Source organism: Bufo gargarizans, chromosome 10, assembly GCF_014858855.1.
Source record: "Bufo gargarizans isolate SCDJY-AF-19 chromosome 10, ASM1485885v1, whole genome shotgun sequence".
Classification (NCBI taxonomy): domain Eukaryota; kingdom Metazoa; phylum Chordata; class Amphibia; order Anura; family Bufonidae; genus Bufo; species Bufo gargarizans.
Window position 1 is genome coordinate 26151292 of NC_058089.1, and position 23068 is coordinate 26174359.

A 23068-nucleotide genomic window follows, 5' to 3' on the forward strand; every position below is an offset into this window, starting at 1 on the left:
GGAAAAACCAAGGCGCAAAATAACTGCCCATGAACTGAGAAAAGTCAAGCGTGCAGCTGCCATGATGCCACTTGCCACCAGTTTGGCCATATTTCAGAGCTGCAACATCACTGGAGTGCCCAAAAGCACAAGGTGTGCAATACTCAGAGACATGGCCAAGGTAAGAAAGGCTGAAAGACGACCACCACTGAACAAGACACACAAGCTGAAACGTCAAGACTGGGCCAAGAAATATCTCAAGACTGATTTTTCTAAGGTTTTATGGACTGATGAAATGAGAGTGAGTCTTGATGGGCCAGATGGCTGGATTGGTAAAGGGCAGAGAGCTCCAGTCCGACTCAGACGCCAGCAAGGTGGAGGTGGAGTACTGGTTTGGGCTGGTATCATCAAAGATGAGCTTGTGGGGCCTTTTCGGGTTGAGGATGGAGTCAAGCTCAACTCCCAGTCCTACTGCCAGTTTCTGGAAGACACCTTCTTCAAGCAGTGGTACAGGAAGAAGTCTGCAAGGTAAGAAAAACATGATTTTCATGCAGGACAATGCTCCATCACACGCGTCCAAGTACTCCACAACGTGGCTGGCAAGAAAGGGTATAAAAGAAGAAAATCTAATGACATGGCCTCCTTGTTCACCTGATCTGAACCCCATTGAGAACCTGTGGTCCATCATCAAATGTGAGATTTACAAGGAGGGAAAACAGTCCACCTCTCTGAACAGTGTCTGGGAGGCTGTGGTTGCTGCTGCACGCAATGTTGATGGTGAACAGATCAAAACACTGACAGAATCCATGGATGGCAGGCTTTTGAGTGTCCTTGCAAAGAAAGGTGGCTATATTGGTCCCTGATTTGTTTTTGTTTTGTTTTTGAATGTCAGAAATGTATATTTGTGAATGTTGAGATGTTATATTGGTTTCACTGGTAAAAATAAATAATTGAAATGGGTATATATTTGTTTTTTGTTACGTTGCCTAATAATTATGTACAGTAATAGTCACCTGCACACACAGATATCCCCCTAAAATAGCTAAAACTAAAAACAAACTAAAAACTACTTCCAAAAATATTCAGCTTTGATATTAATGAGTTTTTTGGGTTCATTGAGAACATGGTTGTTGTTCAATAATAAAATTAATCCTCAAAAATACAACTTGCCTAATAATTCTGCACTCCCTGTATGTACAGTGTAGGAAGGCACAAGGGACCATCGTTGATGGTAGATATGTGTCACCGAGGTTCCTGGCCTCGGTAATGTAGGAGCCAGTATTTCAGGTGTCAGCGGCAGTAGGTGGTTGACACTTGGTTATTTAGTATACTACTCCCCACGTTCCAGGCCAGGTTTTGACTAGCCTACAAAAACAGCCAGCAGTGTCAGGTGGAGCTCTGAGGAGTGCTGTGGTCAGAGTCTGAGCTGGAGTTGCAGTACCTGAAAGACGAAGTCCACATACACCCCGTGGGGTTACGGTACTGTGCGATACCATACCAGTGTTGTGCTATAGATATGGGACTTTATTGTTTTTCTAAGGCCGGCTTGAGCAAGCCGGTCACAGCCTTATTGTCAAGAATAAAAGGCAAACATTGCTTTGCTTTCACCGCTAAAAGGCTGCTGCTGTGTTCTCATCTGAAGGCTACCATTGGGGCAGATCCCTACAATAGTATATACTGGAGAAATGTGAGGCTCTTATTCCCCTGAGGAAGCCAGTGGTGGAACGCGTTGAGCCAATACTAACCACTGTGGTCAGCATTTATCCTCCACTTGGATGTATTTTGCTATGGTGTACTTATTGCTACATTATTAGTTACTCCCTATATAATAGGTGGAATCCTTTACTTTCACTTTAACGTATATATTGATGCTATTTTTTTCCCACCACTGATGTTTATCGCCCCCCCTACTAGTGTATGTCAACTACCCAATTTTTTTATTTTTGGGGATTTTATTACTATGATTTAATAAAGTATCTGTTATTATATGTGTTGGTGTTGTGTGCCCTTTTGTAGGTAATATTATAAATATTTTATTAGCCCCCAAATACATGTAAATTAATAATTATAGCAATAGCTCAGAAAGTATGCATAGCCATTAATGACATACCTATAGTTATAAGAGCATCTCTCACCCTGATCATCCCTATTAAACCAGTCATGCTGCCTGGTAGGGTTGATCATGATAAGTAAAATGAGCCCTCTTGTTGCAAGTGGATGTATGGTTGCAACATAATTTTTACCTTTATGCAAATTAGATGAGCCTAGCCCCTCAGAGCACCGCATCACCTCCTTCTCTCCCTATTTGCCACTCCCCCTCATGGCCTAATCAGCGAAGCAGAGCGGCTTCTCTTCTGGGAGGAGACTGACGGCATCAGGATCCCTTTCTGAGATTAGCTGAAATCTATCTGATGCAAGCACAAGAGTTCAGGGCCAGGCATCCGAACAGTGATGCCTGGCCCTATGAATCAGGCTATGAGAGGAAGTGGCAATGGAGGAGAGAAGGAAGTGAAGAGGTGCTCCAGGCCCTCAGTAGTGATGAGCGGCAGGGGCCATATTCGAATTCTCGATATTTCACGAATATTTTGTAGAATATTCGTCATATATTCGACATTATTTTATTGATTGCAAAAAATCGGCAATGTATAAATTGCGTAATGCGAATTTCTAACGGTAAATACAGGCATTGGTCACTTTGGCAACATTATTCAAGATGCTAGAAGTTTCATGAGTTTCTCCTGAGACTGGAGAAAATGGTTGGCACGGCAGAACATCACAATAGCTTTATATGCAGGTAGAATCAAGTGCTCAAATATATTCGCGATTGCGCTAATCGGCAGTGATTAGAATATTTTTGCGCACTACGTGCGACTTCACATTTTGGCGAGTCTGACTACAGATTACTGATTGGTGCACTAAGTATTGTTGTGAACTTGACATTGCTTCCTTCTCATTGTCCCACAAGCAAGAAGCAGAGAGGAATCAGGTGTTCCAGATGGAAAATAATGCAGAATATTCGATATAACGAATATATAGCACTATAGTCTAAATATTTGCGATAAAAATTTGCTATTCGAATATTTGCACTCAACACTAGCCCTCAGTGCTTCGAGCACCTGATCTGCATAAAACGAAAATAAATTATTATGCTGCAAGGGTACATCCATTTGTAGCAATAGATGGCTCATTTTATTCACTATGATCAACCCCTACCAGGAAGTATGCCTGGTTTAGGCCTCTTTCACATGGGCGTCATATTTTTGGCCCGGATAAGAGCCGGGTGCGTTGCGGGAAAATGCGCAATTTTTCTGCGCAAGTGCAAAACATTGTCATGCGTTTTGCACTCACGTGAGAAAAATCGCGCATGTTTGGTACCCAAACCCGAACTTCTTCACAGAAGTTTGGGCTTGGGATTGATGTTCTGAGGGTTGTATTATTTTCCCTTATAACATGGTTATAAGGGAAAATAATAGCATTCTGAATACATAATGCATAGTATAATAGTGCTGGAGGGGTTAAAAAAAAATTAAAAAAAAGTTAACTCACCTCCTCCTCTTGATCCCGTAGTTCCCGGTCTCTTTACTTCTTGAATAAGCTGTGGGCTAAATGACCTGTGGTGATGTCAGATCACATGTTCCAATCACATGGTCCATCACCGTGGTGATGGAGCATGTGATCTGACGTCATCAAAGGTCCTTTACCTGTATTTAATGCTCACCACAGGTCCTGCTCAACAAAGGATACAGAAGGAGATGCCGGGCTTCGCGATCAAGTGGACTAAGGTGAGTTAAATTTTTTTTTTTTTTTTTTAACCCCTCCAGCACTATTATACTTTGCATTCTGTATTTAGAATGCTATTATTTTCCCTTATAACCATGTTATAAGGGAAAATAATACAGTGAATAGACTATCACCTAGCAACCATGCGTGAAAATCGCACCGCATCCGCACTTGCTTGCGGATGCTATGCGATTTTCACGCACCCCATTCACTTCTATGGGGCCTGCGTCGCGTGAAAATCGCACAATATAGAGCATGCTGCGATTTTCACTCAACGCACAAGTGATGCGTGAAAATCAACGCTCATGTGCACAGCCCCATAGAAATGAATAGGTCAGGATTCAGTGCGGGTGCAATGCATTCACCGCACGCATCGCACCCGCACGGAAAACTCGCCCATGTGAAAGGGGCCTTAATAGGGTTGATCAAGGTGGAAGTTGCTCTTTCAATAAATCACACATCCAGTCCATGTTTTCTATAATTCTCTGATTAGTTGTATATTTCTCTTTATTGTATTTTTTCAAAACAGTTGAGAAACACCATAGATATATAATAGCTGAAACTGAGGCGCCAGCGTGAGTAGGACGTCATGCACGAGAGCATTTCCAAACCATCTTAAAGCAAGAGCATGAAGCACAGGTATAAGCCGTCACATATCCAGTAATAACATTTATATTATGTATCAATGTATTAAAAATGCAGATTGATTCTGGTTTGTACATAATGGTGGACAGGATGATTCAGTATGAAAGATGAGCTCAATGATATTGACATGGTGGAGACCAGAGAACCTACAGTGCACCCAGTGCAGTGTTGGGTAAGAGTTTTGGGTGGTTCTGCTTTAGGAGAGGATGTTGAGTGCAGTAGTCAAGGTCTGTAGTTCATCTTTGAGCTCTTCCAGTGAGCTTTGAATCTGGCCAGGTGAGTCCAGAACCTCGATGCTCATCGTGTAGGGGTCATATCGAACAGCAAATGGCCTCTTTATATGAGATGCATAATTCCTGTAAGATGGGAAATTGAATATGTGAAGGATTTACACAAAATAAATAATAATATTAATTCAACTCTTTATCTTTTCTGATCTTGTATCAATATAATCTGGATACAATACTTACAGGGGTTTTGTCATTTCAAACATTGGGGTCATATCGCTAGGATTTCTGATAGGTGTGGGTCACACCATGTATCTCTAAAACGGAGCCTGCAAAGAGCAGAGTGGACCATGCATGTGCGGCCACCCTCAATTTATTTCTATGAAAGTGCCGAAAATAGCCGAGCGCTGACCCGACTATTTCCGCCAGCCCCATAGAAGTGAATGGAGCGGAGGCTGCGCTTGTGCAGTGCACTTCCCATTTATTTTTATGGGACCGCTCAGCTATTTTTGGCACTCCTATTTTAGAGATAGTTGTGGGTCCCAGAGGTGGGATCTGCACCTATCAGACATTGGGGCATATCCTAGCAATGTATGAGATGGGCCAACGCCTTTAACCACTTTACGTCCACCCATAGGATATAAACGTCCTATGGGTGGACCTCTATTTCTGAAAGCACGTTTTAAAACGTCCTTTCAGAAATAGCAGCTGCACGCTAATCGTGCAGCTGCTGATCGGGTTGCCCACTGTCAGTGACAGCAGGGCAACCCAGAGATAAGGCAGGGACAGTTCCCAGGTGTCCCTGCCTTCTAGATCGCTGCAGACACAGCGCTCACCGAGCGCTGTGTATGCAGAGCAGGAAGCGCTATGCGCTTCCTGTTCCGGCCCGGCAGTCATGTGACCGCCGGGACCGGAGAGTGCAGGAGCTCTGTGAGGTCTCTCACAGACCTCGATCAGCCCTGCGCAGAATCATGCTGTACAGCCTCTCTGGGGGGTGCATTTCCACTGTAACTGGGGCGACTATGTCAGCCCCAGTTACAGGAGAAATCAACAGTGAAAAAGTGAAGCAAATGTCCCCCAGAGGTCTTGTATGACCTTATGGGGGACGAAAAGTGTAAAATAAAATAAAAAAAATAAAGGGTTGAAAAATCAAATAAAAAAAAGTTTCACATGTAAAAAAAAAAAGGTCCCCAAGTAAGGAATAAAAAATATAAATTTAAAAATAGAAAAAATAAAATAGACATATTTGGTATTGCCGCGTCCGTAAAAACCAGCTCTATAAAAATATCACATGAGCTAACCCCTCAGATGAACACCGTAAAAAAATAAAATAAAAACTGTGTCAAAACAAGCAATTTTTGTCACCTTGCATCACAAAAGGTGCAACACCAAGTGATAAAAAATGCGTATGTCCCACAAAATGGTACCAATAAAACCGTCACCTCATCCCGCAAAAAATGAGCCCCTACATAAGAAAATCTCTCAAAAAATAAAAAAACTATAGCTCTTAGAACATGGAGACACTAAAACATCATTTTTTGGTTTCAAAAATGCTATTATTGTGTTAAAGTGAAACAAATAAAAAAAGTATACATATTAGGTATTGCCGCGTCCGTAAAAACCAGCTCTATAAATATATCACATGAGCTAACCCCTCAGATGAACACCGTAAAAAAAAATTAAATAAAAACGGTGTCAAAACAAGCAATTTTTGTCACCTTGCATCACAAAAGGTGCAACACCAAGTGATCAAAAACGCGTATGTCCCACAAAATGGTACCAATAAAACCGTCACCTCATCCCACAAAAAATGAGCCCTTACATAAGAAAATCTCTAAAAAAAAAAAAAAACTATAGCTCTCAGAACATGGACACATTAAAACATAATTTTTTTGTTTCAAAAATGCTATTATTGTGTAAAACTTTAATAAATGAGAAAAAGCATACATATTAGGTATCGCCATGTCCGTAACAATCTGCTCTATAAAAATGTCACTTGACTGAACCACTGAGGTGAACGCTGTAAAAATAAATAAATAGAAACTGTGCTAAAACAACCAATTTTTTGGTCACCTTGCCCCATAAAGTGTTATAATGAATGATCAAAAAATCATATGTACCCAAAAATAGTACCAATAAAACTGGCACCTTATCCCCTAGTTTCCAAAATGGGGTCACTTCTTGGGAGTTTCTACTGTAAGGGTGCATCAGGGGGCTTCAAATGGAACATGGCATCTAAAAACCATGTGGAGTTTCTTTTCTTCTGCGCCCTGCCGTGTGCCCATACAGCAGTTTATGACCACATGTGGGGTGTTTCTGTAAACCGCAGAATCTGGGAAATAAATATTGAGTTTTGTTTGGCTGTTAACCATCGATGTGTTAAAGAAAAAATTGGATTAAAATAGAAAATCTGCCAAAAAAGTGAAATTAAAAAATTTGATCTCCATTTTCCTTTAATTCTTGTGGAACGCCTAAAGGGTTAACAAAGTTTGTAAAATCGGTTTTGAATACCTTGAGGGGTGTAGTTTCTACAATGGGGTCATTTATGGGGGTATCCACTATGTAGGCCCCACAAAGTGACTTCAGACCTGAACTGGTCCTTATAAAGTGGGTTTTGGCAATTTTCTTAAAAATTTAAAGAATTTCTTCTAAACTTCTAAGCCTTCTAACGTCCTAAAAAAATAAAATGACATTTCCAAAATGATGCCAACATAAAGTAGACATATGGGGAATGTTAAGTAATAAATATTTTGTGAGGTATCACTTTCTGTGTTAAAAGCAGAGAAATAGAAATTTAGAAAATTGCGAATTTTTCAAATTTTGGGGCAAAGTTGGGATTTTTTCATAAATAAAGGTGAAATATTTTTACTCAAATTTATGACTATCATGAAGTACAATGTGTCACGAGAAAACAATCTCTGAATGACTTGGATAAATAAAGGCGTTCCAAAGTTATTACCACATAAAGTGAGACATGTCAGTTTTGCAAAATTAGGCCTGGTCAGCAAATGGCCCAGATGGGAAGTGGTTAAAGGGAGTCTTTCACCTAATCTGAGCGTTTTAGACCGCTCAGATCAGGTTATAGACTCTTTAACCCTCATTACGATCATACCTTTGTCTTATGTGTCCCTCGCCCAGATAATGAAAATAACACTTTTCAAACTTATGCAAATTACCTTCTGAAGGTGCCCAGGGGCGGCGTTACTGGGCGATGTGCCCAGAAAAACACACCTCCAGCCGGCGGACGTCACGAGCGGCACCAGAGGACGGCGGGCTGGGGCCCGCACCTCCGCACTGCTCTGCCCATTATGGGCAGATGAACAGCTTTTCATATTGCGCATGCGCCGGCCAACTAAAGACAGCCAGCAGGCGCATGCACAATATGAAAGGATGTTCCTCTGCATATAATGGGCAGAGCAGTGCGCAGGTGCGGGCCAGTTCCCAGCCCGCCGTCCTCTGGTGCCGCTCGTGACGTCCGCCGGCTGGAGGTGTGTTTTTCTGGGCACATCGCCCAGTAACGCCGCCCCTGGGCACCTTCAGAAGGTAATTTGCATAAGTTTAAAAACTCCGTAGTCAGCTAATTCCAAATAGATGTCTACAGAACTAGTGATGAGCAGCATAGGCAATATTCGTTTTCATGATATTTCGCAATTTTTTTTTGGGCCTAATATTTGCCATAAATTTGTAAATTCTAGAATTCATGATCTCCAGTCATTATTTTCTTGATTGCGAAAATCTGCAAAGTAATATGCGCGTATTGTGCACGTTATACAGTCGTGGCTTATTTTTGCCAAAAAGGCAAAATAGTGGCCCAGTCATGGAGTGAGGAGGGTGGGAGAATAGCTTAACAAGTCCATAGAGTGGCCCAATGACATAGTGGTGAGGTGGAAGCAGCATGAGGAGACCACAGAGTGGCCCAGTGACATAGTGGTGAGGTGGCAGCATCAGCATGAGTAGTCCACAGAGTGGCACAATGACAGAGTGTGGAGTGGTAGCAGCAGCATGACGAGGCCACAGAGTGGCAAGGTGACATACTGTTGAGGTAGCAGCAGCATGAGGAGGCCACAGAGTGTCAAGGGGACATAGTGTTAAGGTAGCAGCAGCTGCAGCATGAGAAGGCCACAGAGTGGCAAGGTGACATAGTGTTGAGGTAGCAGCAGCAGCAGCATGAGGAGACCACAGAGTGGCAAGATGAAATAGTGTGGAGGTGGCAATAACAGTACCCGCTGACGATGGTGGTTGTAAAAAGGAGCACTTGACAACAGATGTGTGGAATCAAGCGGGTGGCAGCATCAGAATAGTAGCTGAGGTAGGTAGCCAGAAAAAAAACTGTCTCTTTTGTCAAGATTTGGGTGAGGCAGCATGGATGATCTAATCTGATGCATCAGGCATTGGTGGGTGGAAATGCTGGCTGATCCACGCCTGATTCATCTTGACAAAGGTCAGTCTCTCCACATTTTGGGTGGACAGGCGAGTTCTTCTTGGGGTAACTATGGCCCCTGCCGCACTAAACACCTGCTCTGATGCCACACTACTGGCCAGGAAAGACAGCTTTTCCAGGGCAAACTCAGACAGTTGCGGCCACAAATCTAGTTTGGCTGCCCAGTAGTCCAGCGGATCTTCTATGACGGGTGGTAGGATGCACTCCAAGTATGCCACCACCTGCTGGTCCAGGTTCTGCTCTATGTCTAGCTGCTGGTGAGAAGTTTTTTCACAATGCGGGTGAAGAAAGGTGCTCATCAGCTACTCTAGACTGCTGCTGATGGAGCTGGTACTGCTCCTGACACCCATCCCCCGCACCCATGGCAGTGGAACATGAGTGCAGATGTCACGGCGGGGAGTGGGGGAAACGCCGTGTGGTGTCAAAGGGTAATGGTAGCAACTGGGCAAGGACCTTGATATCCCACAAGGTGGCCCTCAAGGACAGGGCAGCTGGAAATGGCCATAAAGGAGCATTACATCCAGCCCCAATAAAGGCTGAAGTGAATCTGACCTCAGGCTCTCAACACCAAGACAATAAGAGCCAAGAGGCCACACCCAGATCCACCTAGCACACACCTAGGTGGAAGGGAAGGGAAACAGCCTTAAAAAGAAAGCACACACACACATGCATAACAAAATGTTGGCACCGGCAACCAGCATGCGCGGCGAAAGTGTCACGGCACAGACAGCAAAGGCCGTGACACTCCCACCCCTCAAAGCCCCCCCCCCCCCAACAGAAAAAGGGAAGCTAGTCGGGAACCCACAAACAACGGGGGAGGGGAAAAGAAAAAAAAAGTTGCAGAATCAGTGTCAGTGCAAGCGATTCTCCCCCAGACTGCTGCCAGCACCCTGGAACCACCAACTAGGAACCAGGAAACCAGCCAACGAACAGCCAGGAGAGACCGCACTGAACACTGCGTCCACACTCAGACACAGTTCAGACACCAGGTAGCAGCCAGCAAACATCCCGAACCAGCATACACCACAGCCAGTACAACAGGAATGCAGCCTGCCACCACAGAACAAGCGACTGAACCACTGAGAAAAGGACGAGGGGAGACACAAACACAAGTGACGGTTCACCCCTACTGCAACCTCTGTTACAGAGAACCGCACTGTTAACAGGGTTCCCCTTTCACCCTCCCTCCGGAGGATAAGCATGTGCGCCAGAAAACGGCAGGCGACACATGCTGCGCCCTCTTCCGAAGGCTCCAAGCAAGGAGCCATTGTGGTCATACTGTCACGGCGGAGAGTGGGGGAAACCCCCCACCGTGCTGTGTCAAAGGGTAATGGTAGCAACTAGGCAAGGACCTTGATGTACCACAAGGTGGCCCACAAGGACAGGGCAGCTGGAAATGCCCAGAAAGGAGCATTACATCCAGCCCCAATAAAGGCTGAAGTGAATCTGACCTCAGGCTCGCAACACAAAGACAATAAAAGCCAAGAGGCCACACCCAGATCCACGTAGCACACACCTTAACCCCATGCTCACCAAAATGGAAGGGAGACGGCCTTAAGGGTAAAGTGCACACACATGCATAACAACAAGTTGCCACCGGCAACCAGCATGCGCGGCAAAAGTGTCAAGGCACATACAGCAAAGGCCGTGACAGCAGAGGCGCCCCCCCCTCCCCCCCGGTCAGACCTGCGAGAGGATGGACAATGGTACAGATAGGCAGCAGCCAACTGACTACATAGGATGTCTCTATAGTGGTTCAGTTTGTCCTCCCTCTCCGCTGGTGTAAAAAAGGCCCCCATTTTGGACCAGCAGCGAGGGTCTAACATGGTGGAGATCAAGCAGTCATCCCTCTGGCTAATGGTGACAATTTGGCTGTCACTACGCAAGCAAGTGAGCATGCATCGGGCCATTTGCGCAAGTGACCCGGAGGGACTCCCTGCCTCCATCTCCACTGCATACTGCCACGGTGTGCCTAGGTCATCTGCCTCGTCTTCCTCATCTCCCTCTTGCTCCTCTGGCTGCTCCTGCTCCTCCTCTCCTGTCACCTGTGTAGAAAAACCACCCATTTCGCTACACGTTGCTTGTGCTCCAATGTCCTTCTCCCCCTCCAGTTCAGCGCCCACAGGGCTCATGTGGCCATGGGATGTAGGCGCCACGTCTCTAGTCCCCTGACCTGCCAGATTCACCAGCATCTTTTCCAGGATATGTATCAGTGGAATGACGTTGTTCATCCTGTAGTCCTGGCAACTGACAAATAAAGTGGCCTCCTCAAAGGGCACAAACAAACGGCAGGTGTCATGCATAAGCTGCCACTGGCTAACATCGAAATTACACAGTAGAGTACCTCTGTCCGCTTGGATCATCAAGAAATCGTTTATGGCCTTCTCTGTTCGTATAGTCAGTCCAACATATAGAGGGTGGAATTCCAACGGGTGGAAACGTCGCATATCAGCCTATGTTGGGGGGTGCCGTTCTGCTGCTGCAGCTCAAGGAGGGTGTGTTTGGCGGTGTACGAGTGGCTGAAGTGCATGCAAAGTTTCCTGGCCATTTTTGGGATGTCTTGCAGATGGGTGGAAGACTTCAGGAACCGCTTTACAACCAGATTGAACATGTGCGCCATGCAGGGCGCATGGCTATGCCCTCATTGATGCAGCGCCAACACCATGTTCTTCCCGTTGTCGGTCACCATGGTTCTGATTTTGAGTTGTCGCTGAGAAAGCAAGGGGTTCCTCCCCTGTGTGACTCCATTCGCCCAGGCAAACGAGGTGTAGAACTGCGTGACACAGCCGTGCCCTGCACATGTGGTATGCTGGACGAGCACTGTGAATTGTCCCTGCAATGGAGGCTGAGGACACAGTGGAGGATGAGGAGGCAGAGGCGGATGAGAACGTGGAGGCGGAAGCGGCGTCATCTGGCCAAGTTGCTGGTGTGGCTGGGCAGGAACCACATTTACACAATGGGCTGTAAAGGACATATATTGTTCTTGACCGTAGTTACACCTACCGACCAATTTTCCCCAAAAAGGCTGTATCACAAACAAATTTTACCACTGAATGGCTAATCAACTAATTGTTAGTCCCTATGGAAGATTCGCTACAATCCACCAATAATCTTCCCAAAAAAGGCTGTATCACAAAATAAATTCGCCACTGGATGACAATGTAAATTCACTGCAGAATGGCTAATAAGAAGTACTCATTTTTCCTATTAAAGGGGTTGTCCAGGTTCAGAGTGTGTTATAGTAAATAAAAGAACCCTTGCCCATAAACTGCTCCGATGCTCAAGTCGGGGGGGGGGGGGGGGCCCTGCCTGGGTGAGATTATAGATATGTCCGGGTTCAGCTCTGAACCCTGACAACCCATTTAATAAACACCAACAATGGCTGTATGACAATGTAAATTCACAGCAGAACGACTAATAACACATACTTATTTTTGCTATTAATACAGCGCAACAATGTCTGTATAACAATGTCGGTTCACTGCAGACCGGCTAATAAGACATATTTTTTTTCCTATTAATACACCCCCAAAAAATAAATATAACAATCACAATTCACAGCAGAACGGCTAATAGGACTTACGTATCTATCCTATTAATACATCCCGTAAATGGCTGTAGTACAATGGAACTTCACCGCTGAACGGCAAATTATATATATTTTTTTGCCACTAATACACGCCAAAGAGGGCTGTAATTTTCCCACTTTACCACACAACGGCTAATAAGCCCTTTTTCTTTTTCCCCACTAATACACTGCAAAAAAAAGGCTTTAGAACATATAACTGCGGCCGTAAACGGCAAATAAAGTTGTTTTTTCCCCCCACTAATACACAACAAAAAAAAGATTTAGAACATATATATAACTGCACCGCACAAGGGCTATTAAGACCCCAATAACAAGAACGGTTTGCTGGAATTACAGAGGTATCGCAAACCTGAAATGAGCAGCAGTAAAATGGCAATTTGGATCTGCAGTCAGTGCAGCAAGGTGTAATAGGATTCTTCCTATTACCCAGGATGTAAACACCCCTATTGAACCCTGCTCTGCTTTAATACTGTGGAATAATTCCTCTCTATCCTTTTCCTACACTTTTAATGCTCTTTCCCTGAACTTCTATTGAGCAAAATATGTTTTGAAGTTTTTCCTAGCAGTGTCCCTAGCGCCTGCTAATGTCTCTCCCTGCACTAAGTGAACTGGAAAATGACTGAATCCAAGATGGCTGAGGCTATTTATAGGGCTGTGACATCACAGGGCTGGCTACTGATTGACTGCATGCATGGCATTGTGGGTGATCCCTCGTTCACAGAATTCCTTGCTCCATGTACTAACATGTGCAGCAGCCATTTTAGGAAAAAACGTGATTCGTTACCACGAAGCACGAGGAAATTCATATTTGGTGCGAATCGAACGATTCCTGAAATTCAGATCGAATTCCACTTTGTCAGCTTTGATTTGCTCATCTCTAACCAAAACCTATGAAAACATGTAAATTCCAGTTCAATGCCCTTTAAAACTTGTACTGGAAAACCCATGAGATGGGGACAACTTCTATGCATTGGATTACTATTGGATGTATTTCCCTGCTCCCTTATTTGTTATCATACCTTAGTTTTTCCTTAGCATCTGTGAAACTTTCTGATACAAAATAGACGGATTGGTAATTCTGGTCCTGATACGGCTGAATGGCAGCTTCATTTGGGTCAAAGAGTCGAACCTCTGGTTCATCAGACAAAGAATGCTTAAAAAAAAAAACATGATGCATAAAAGATCAATATTTTTACAGGATTAAAGGTGGTAACATACAGTGGGACTGACCAACCATCTTATGTGTATTGAGATGTTCTGACTGAGGGAAAGAGGGACATCTTCCATCAGGGGAAAATGGGATCAGGCATGTTGGCGTTCAACATGCCTGATCCTTTGTTCTCAAAGAAGATAAGCCACAAGTGTCCAACATTGGGTTAAATCTTTCTCTGAGAACATAAGACGCTTAGCCAACCACATCATGCAACTCCTTTAATTAAAACATAGATTTGATTTGAACTTCAGGAGTAATCTCTGTATGATTGACAGCTGACCAACAGGGGTCAGAGATAGTGGTGGTGGGATTAGGCTTAAATCTGGTCAGGGGCAGGCCGAGTCAGAACAGACAAATTATGTTCAATCTGATAAAGGTAGTGAAGGGTCAATATGGACATCAGACACAGGCCAGGCAGCAGGCAGGGTTAAAATCCAGGAAACAGGCAGAAGTCAGTATACAGGCAGACACACAAATACATGACACCTTTGCAGGAACTAGCGTGCTAAGTGGCAAAATAAGTCTAAAATACAATACTAACTATGCTGGACCAAGTTTCAGTCAGAATAAACCTAATAAACTAATTTGGCATACTGTAGTGCCTGTGTGACCATGATTTATAGTATTTCTCCTGCTTATATGACACCAATATATTCTGTAGCACTTTTACAGACATTGGCATCACTTGTATACCTAATTGTATTCCTAATTGGGCCCACTATTAATCAGTATGTCTTGTGAGAGGAAACCCATGTCGGACAGAACATAAAAGCTCATACATGTTGATGTTGCCCTTATTTAGAGTTAAACCCTGGACCCCAGTTATGAAAAGTAACAGTGTCAACCACTGAGCCACCATGCTGCACATCTTATTCCTTTCCCCCCAAAAATACATTGCTGTGAGCAATGTTGCCCATGCTGACAAGAAAAATTATTTTCTCTTCTTTACTCCTGGCTGATGACCTTGTGTTGAGAAATGTTGAATATTTTCCACTATTTCCACTATTGTTTATTATAATGGAAGAAGATTACATACCAGAAGTTCACCGTATGATGATAGTAAGCCAGCACCATAGGCTTTCACTTCTCCATCCTGCTTGCACAGACCAAATTCAACAGTAAACCAATAGAGCTGCAAAAACATACAGGTGACAATAAAGTTTTAACTCAATGTAGGAAGCTGTGGGAGAAATTAATATCTTTTTCTAAGCAAGAACCATAAAAGAATTTGTTATAAGTTTGGGTAGAGCACAAGATAGCATGTTCCTTTACGTTCTGTCTGATTGCCCATATGGCTACATTTTTAACTTCTTTAGGATTTTCTTTACATCACTCCAGGTTACTCTAGCAGACATATATACAATGGTTTATCTATCAGTTAAATTAACCAAATTGAAAATGAAATTCTCCCCAACTTCTCTACTTCTGATTAAAGGGATTGTTCCATTTTTATATATGGCTAGAGTGGGTTGAAAAAAATAAAATAAATAAAAGCAGCATTACTCACTTTTGCCACTGCCTCTGAGATGATTACTGGTCCACACTTCACTCCACTTCCAGATCCCAGCGTGACACATGAAATGGCAGGAGATGCCTGCTCAGCCAATCTCCACCTGCTGCAGTGACCCAGCTCAGCCTGAGCAGGTATCTTCATACATTTCATGCTTTTCAAGCTGGAACCAGGAAGTCAAGAGCAGCAGGGAGTGGTAAGTATCACGCACTTGCCTATATGCACTCCTGCTGGCGCAGGTATTGCTCTGTTGCTATGGCAACTAGCCCCACCTTGACCTATCAAGCGGCTAGGACATCAAACCAATAAAAGCCCTGTGCGAGGAGCTGCATAGGCAATATTCGAATTCGCAATATTTTGAGAATTTTTAGCTGAATATTCACAACAAAATTGCTAATTCACAATTGCAAAAACCGGCAATGTAATATGCATGTATTGGGCGCACAATTTCATTATCTATAATATATAACAAACAATCACACAAAAGCCAGGTATGTGCAAGCCAACAACCTATCCTTGAGACAGGTATAATCAGCAAACCTTACAATGGAAGCCTTGTGCACTATGAGACATTCAAGACCAGCTCTCTATCAACACAGACTTAAAAGCCAGTGAGCCTCAAAGTAGCTTGAATTTTATTGGATGGCTTGGGGGACCTGCACACCTAGATCATTATCATTAGGGTGACAAAAATTATTATTTTTTTTTAATTCCAACTAACTCTTCTCTCACTGCTTAGGAGGGCTGCATAAAAATTTTCAGTTTTCTAATTGTCCTAACATTTATACTCAATATTCTTTCTATACTGTTTTGTCATGTAAACTCAACTACATAAACATGGGCATATGGGAAAGAAATGCAAATTTGCAGAATATGCCTCGTTTTGCAGCTGAAACACTATTTGCATGTCTTTCCTATATGCCCATGTTTATGAAAATGAGTTTACATGACAAAACAGTATAGAAAGGTTATTGAGTATAAATGTTAGGACAATTAGAAAACTGAACATTTGTATGCAGCCCTCCTAAGCAGTAAGAGAAGAGTTAGCTGGCATCCCCAAAACAATTTTATAATTTTTGTCACCCTAATGATAATGATCTAGGTGTGCAGGTCCCCCAAGGCATCCAACAAAAAACAAACATCTTTGAGGCTCACTGGCTGTCAGTCAGATGTCTCATTGCACACAAGGCTGCCATTGTACCTATCTCATGGATAGGTTGTTGGTTTGCACGTAGCCAGCTTTCGGCATACAGCCTTTGTGTGATTGTCTGTTATAGGTAATGATTCATATTAAATATATAATAATATAGCATCTATAAAAATAAATTAGTATTGATAGGTAGGAAAATACTTAGAATAAAAGTTTATTAATGTTAGGTAAAATAATAACTTTAAAAAAAGGTATGGATAATAGCAAAGTAAGGATAAAGAGAAGCTATATACAATAAGTGAAAAAAGATTATAGGTTTATCTAGTGATAAAAAAAATCTAGAATATTCACTATTACAAAGATATAGCACTATATTCTAGATCTTCGCAATAAAAATTTGTGTCCATGTAGCCTAATTGTAACATGAAAATGGAAGTAAGGGCTCATTCACAAGACCGGATGAATGAGTTGGCATCTGTTTAGCAATTTTGCATAATGGGTGCAGACCCATTCATTTCAATGGGGACGCAAAGGAGGCGGACAGCACACCAGGTGCTGTTCGCATCTGTTGTTCTGTGCCGCGGCTCCGCACAAAATATAGAGCATGTCCTATTCTTGTCCGCAATACAAGAATTGGCATTTCTATAATGGGCCGTCCATTCCGCTCCGCAAATTGGGGAAGGCACACAGATGGCATCCGTGTGTGGCGGATCCGGAATTTGTAAATCACAAAACACGGCACGGCCGTGTGAATGAGCCCTAAACGAGTAACAATCAATATAATAAACCGTTAATCAGCACTCATTATGACCAGTTTATCTGCCCGTGTAATAGGATCAAAATAATCAATAGAAAAGACAGAACACCTAATGTTCTCATTGTATATCATGACTATAGTAAACTTGTTATAAGTATCTGCACAATATCCACCAAAGTATCTGCACTATATCCACCCTTCCATACTATTTTCTGCTGAGTAATAAAATAGATTGGAGTAGAGATGAGCAAATCGATTGTAACAAATCAGATTTGTTCAGATTTTTACAACCAATAAATTCTGAAGTTTTGGTAATTCACTTTGTATGAACTGCGCAAAACAGCAGCACCTGTCTTTTTACTGTGAACATTTGGGGGAAACAGGGCAGAGAAGATGGAGGCTCATATGACCCTGGGAGACTGGGGGCCAATCAGCGGTTTTGGTAGGTCCTTAAAGGGGTTATCCAATTTCAAGAAACCCTCCCACCGGTAATATACTTACCCCGCTCCCTGCGTTGCTCCTGGTCCCCGCACTGCCGCTGCTGCTTCTCCTTGCACATGGATGAAAATATCCGGTGTCGGGGGGAAGCAGCCAATGGCGGGCCGGGACGGAGATGAGCCTCCCTAGCTTTACGGGTGCCATTGGCTACCCCCCCCCCCCTGACACCGGATGTTTTCATCCGTGTGCAGGGAGAAGCAGCAGCGGTAGTGCGGGGACCAGAAGCGGCGCTGGGAGCGGGGTAAGTATATTACCGGTGAGGAGCCCGACACATGTTGGGGGGTTTTCTTGAAATTGGATAACCCCTTTAAGGATCTAGGCTAGGTCAGAAGCACAGACGCCATTCTAACCTTAGCCTTCCATCATAGAAACAAGCCAGCAATGTTAGGGTGTTGTAAGGATAGTTCAGGGAGACATTTAGATAGCTTGAATCAATAGGTAGAAAACGCAAGAGATGGAAAGCCTAGTTTCAGTGAGAGGTCTTTGTGTGTGTTTCGTACTGAAGGCAGCTGCTGACAAGTGGAAAGCTTAATGTAATACACTGCGATCACCCAAATCTTGCGCCAACCTCATTTTTTTCTGTACATAACCAACCTTTTTTTAAAACCTCAATCTTCTAAAGCACATAAGTGTTTTATAGGTTTATTTCCAGCACCAGCAGCATACATTCTACTGGAAATACTGCACAACTGATACTTTTTCCTTTTAAAAAAAAAGTTGCAAGTGGCAATGCCAGTGTGTTCATAGAAGGGGATGTATAATTGTGCATCTTTCTATTACCGAAATAACAGCTGCAATTTTGCTGCTGTGTATAATTAAGCAGTTCATTGCATTTTACCACCCAGCTCTCCCTCACTTCCAGTAGGCACAACATTATTACTGAGGACAATGAGGATGACATTGTGGGCTGGATGGCTTACTCCTCTCACCCACAACAGGATGCTATCAGTGTCACCTCTAAATATGACCTTGGAGCCAGGCGTCACAGCATTATTCCTGCTTCTCCTCCGTTCGGCCCCAAAGAAGCCTTTTACTTGCAACTTTTCTATCTTCACCGCTCCCTCCTAGTGCAGTGCCTTTTTTTTTTCCAGAGAAGAGGCAACAAAACCCCATGAGCTATGGAAGATACTCAAGATAGTCTCCCTGTTGATGACTTGTATGAGAAGCGTCAGAGCCAGCATTTGGACTGCCATGAGGCAGTGACTTGTCATTGTCATCACCAGTTACTGCTTCTCCCAATCACACCACTCCTCCTCCACTCCACTGTCAGCCATTGAAAAAAGCCATTGAGAAGGCCATTGATAAAGAAATGTGTGGCCAGGAAGCAACTGTACGCAGTCAACAATATGATGGCATACAAAGCTTCACTCTCAGTAGTTATGAACGGCATAGGCAATATTCATTTTTGCGATATCTGGCAAATTTTTCGCATAATATTCACAATAAATTCGCGAATTCTAGAATTCGTGCTCTCCAGACATTATTTTCGCGATTGTGCAAATCGGCACTAATGATGCACATATGTTTTGTGCAATACATGCAACTTCACATTTTATCAGGTATGAGTAGATATTACTGATTGGTGCACTAAGTATTGTTGTGACATCACAGCACTATGTCTGTAGCATGTATGTATGGACAGCAGAGAAACAGTAATCCCTATCACACTACCTAACACCCTGCACTGGGACCAGCTACACTATGTCACTATCTAACCTACACTGACTATCTCCCACTAACTATCTGTTTATATATATATATATATATATATATATAAGCTAACTAACTATCTAATATAATTGGATAAGGAATAGGATCCAGATAAAAGCACAGAGCACAGCAATGTCACTGCTCTCTCTTAGAACTTCAAGAAAACAGCAGAAAATGGCTGCTGGGGAGGTTCTTATATAGTAAGGGGTAGGCAACTTTCCTATTAGTTGCTAGGGATGTTGCTAAGCTCTGACAAAGATAGTGCAGCCTTCTCATTAGCCCACAAGCAAGAAGAGAGGTTACTAATGATAAAAAAATCTAGAATATTTGCAGTTACGAATATATAGCACTATATTCTACATCTTCGCAAATTCTCGAAGTGCCAATATTCGCGAATTTTTTTTGCAATCAACACTAACTCCCAGTTGCTGGCAGTGCAGTCACTGCTGTACTACTTAGTGGACTCCACGGCCTTTATGAAATTGATGGCATGCACTCAGCATTGATGGAAGATACCTAGCCATTATTTCTCCAAAAAAGTCACCCCTGCTCTCACATGGAGGAGAACATGGGCTACTCCTTGCAATTGTTGCTGTGTGGAAAGGTGCACACCATCGTGGACACATTGAGCAGCTGTTATGGGCAGGGACAGTGCATGTATTTCATGGCCCACTGGATTAATGTGTTGCATGGCAGTGGTGATGCACCACCATAGAAACAAGGTCAGGTTGTATTGACAGTGCCACATTCACTTCCACTCCCCTCCCTTCACGTGTGTGTAAAATTAAGCTTTGCCATGCTTTGTTAGACCTGATCAGCCTGGGCGAGAGTAGCTGCACAGCAGATTAGTTGCTAAAGTCCATCAAGCAGCAAATATACTACTGTCTCCCTGTCAACTCCAACTGGGCAAGGTGGATAGTAACAATGGCAGGAACATCGTGGCCGTGCTACATTTGGGGCAAATACACATGCTCTCTCCATAGCACACGTGATAAACTTAGTGGTGCAAAGCTTTTAGAAAAAGTTTCATGGCTTGTAGAAGGTGCTGGCTATGCCCAGGAGACTGCCCTTGAATTTCAGCATTGTTATGTGGCAAAGAACTCCCTACTGGACTTGCAGCAACAGAATTGTACTGCTTCCTCCAAGACGTTTTTCAACTCGCTGGAATTCCACCTTGCATATGTTAGAGCATCTGCATGAACAGAGTAAAGTGGTAAATGATTTCATCGTGCACCAGAACACTTCAGCAGCTTTTAGGTCAGACAGTGGCAGATCAAAGATGTGTGCCACATACTCTGGCCCTTCAAAAAGTCCACCAGATTTGCCAGTACGGACCCCTGCAGCATCAACAATGTCATGCCCCTGATATTTATATATAAAAAGCTGATGCTAATGCAACAAGGGATGGTGGAAGAAGAACAACTTCTGCATCTTGCTGGCCGCCCTGTAGCTGTTCAGGACCCACAAAGTCCCATGGAGGACGAAGTGGAGGAGGAGGATGAAGATGAGGAGCTACCACTGGAATAGGGGTAGGAGTCGGTGGTGGAGGAGGGCGAGGCTGATCATGATGATGACACTGACCATAATGGAGTTTTGGGCATACAGTACCTTAGAGTGCAAGTCTACACCAACTCATAGCTGACCATAGTTAATGGAGCAATAGCTTCATATTTCTTAAATATACTTTCTCTTATTAGGAATTTGTAATGCCTTTTCATCATTTTGGTTGTTTCCTCATCATTAAACCTTTGTCATTGTCTCCAATATAAAGTCCAAAACTGTACAGTATATCAATCATAATAATAAAACAGTATGGGTTGGATATACTATACTACATATTTATATACACACCTGCTGTGACTGCTTGAATCATTTTTTTTATGGAATCCGCTTCAGATTTGTATAGTAGCTTCTTAATTACATGTCAATAGTTATACATTATACTAGTTATAACTTATAACTAATAATAGATCACACCTAGCATCCTTCAATGGTTCTTACCGTTGCCAGTTTCTCTATTTCTTTATCTGTCACTCCTAGTGATGCCAAGCCAATGTCCTGCATAAAACATTTACAATTAGCAGTAGAAATGCTTCGTTTTCTGCCATTTTGTATTCCAACACATTACACAACTCTGTGTAACTTATACCTGAGGAAGCCCAACCCAAAATAGCATTGAGCTTCAGCGGTCTAACCAATAACCTTGCTCCCTTACATCTAAAAGCCATAACTATATAATTATATGTTTCATATAACCATACAGTATGAGGACTTGTTTTCTGAAAGTTGTGCTTTTGAATGGCACCATTTAATAGTCCATACAATGTATTGGGAAGCTGAAATTAACTTTAAACAGGGTGGAATTGGAAAAAAATGCAATTTCTTCATAGTTTTATGGCTTTTGTTTTTATGACGTCACCTTTATTCTGCAAGTCAGTACAATTACAGTGATGCCAAATATACACAATTTATCTTATGCTTTACTACTTTATATATACTGCTTTATTTAAGAATCTTGACACCCATAACTTTTTTATATTTAACGGTTTTAATGGTTCGTACATTTTCGGACGCGGCAGTACCAATTATGTCTAATTTTGTTTTGTTTATTCTTATTTGTAAAATGGAGGTTGGTTACATTTTTTTAGCCCCTTATCTTATTGTTCACTGTGTGATGTTGCGAGTCGGCTATTAACCTGGGCGATTCTATGAGAAGATTTGTGTTGCAGAATAAGGTGAAGTTTCGGTGCATCGACCATTAGTGTTCCACTGACGTGGTTCCCTATCCCACTGTGGTTCTCAGATTCCATAGTTTAAAAGGGTTTTCTGACATTTTACTACTGATGACCTATCTTCAAGATAGGTCATTAGTATTTGATTGGTGGGAGTCCGACACCTGGGACCCCAGCTGATCAGTTGTCTGAGAAGGCACCTGCGCTGCAGCCTTTTCCGTGCTTACCAAACACAGAGCTGCACATTGTATGGTGGCCGTGCTTGGCATCACGCTCAGCCCCATTCACTTCTATGGGGCTGAGCTGCACCTAGGCCACGGGACCGATGAAGTGTCATCACTGGCCTAGGAAAAGCTGCGAGAAGGCGGCAGCACTATTGTGGGAGCTGCTACCTTCTCAATCAGCTGATCGGTAGGGATGCCGGGTGTCAGTCCCATACTGATCAGATACTGATGAGTAGTAAAATCTTGGAAGACCCCTTAAGGGTCTGTGATCAGAGTGGTCTCTGATCACAGACACTGTAGGCGAGTGTCTGCTGTGGAAAACAGTGTTCGTCGGCTATGACGCCCCATCACCTCCTGAGCAAGCACCATGTTTAAAGACCCGACATCCACCGTTTATGTACAGAAAATGTCAGTAAGGCGTTACTCTAATTGTCCTGACAACATGTTGTTTTATTTTTTTTAGACAGCCCCAATATATTCGGAAGACATTATTATCACTTGTACCCAGTGGAGCTCACACATGGTGCCTCCCAAAGGCCACCATCATTTATCATAGTGCTGTCTTTACCTTATTGGTCCAACTGAGCATGAGGAGTTGTTGGGTGGCTACAAC

General features: G+C 43.1%; 1 protein-coding gene across 1 annotated transcript in view; it reads right to left on the reverse strand.

The window, feature by feature from the left end:
• Positions 1 to 4248: 4248 nt before the first annotated feature.
• The window catches only part of TH (tyrosine hydroxylase), a 74096-nt gene continuing 55276 nt past the window's right edge, over positions 4249 to 23068 (reverse strand). The window contains exons 10-13 of the mRNA XM_044270359.1: positions 21501 to 21557; positions 14911 to 15006; positions 13681 to 13814; positions 4249 to 4760 (exon numbers count right to left, since the gene is read on the reverse strand). Coding sequence (XP_044126294.1) covers positions 4601 to 4760; positions 13681 to 13814; positions 14911 to 15006; positions 21501 to 21557 — 447 coding nt within the window. The 3' untranslated portion in view covers positions 4249 to 4600. The remainder of the gene's footprint in view (positions 4761 to 13680; positions 13815 to 14910; positions 15007 to 21500; positions 21558 to 23068) is intronic.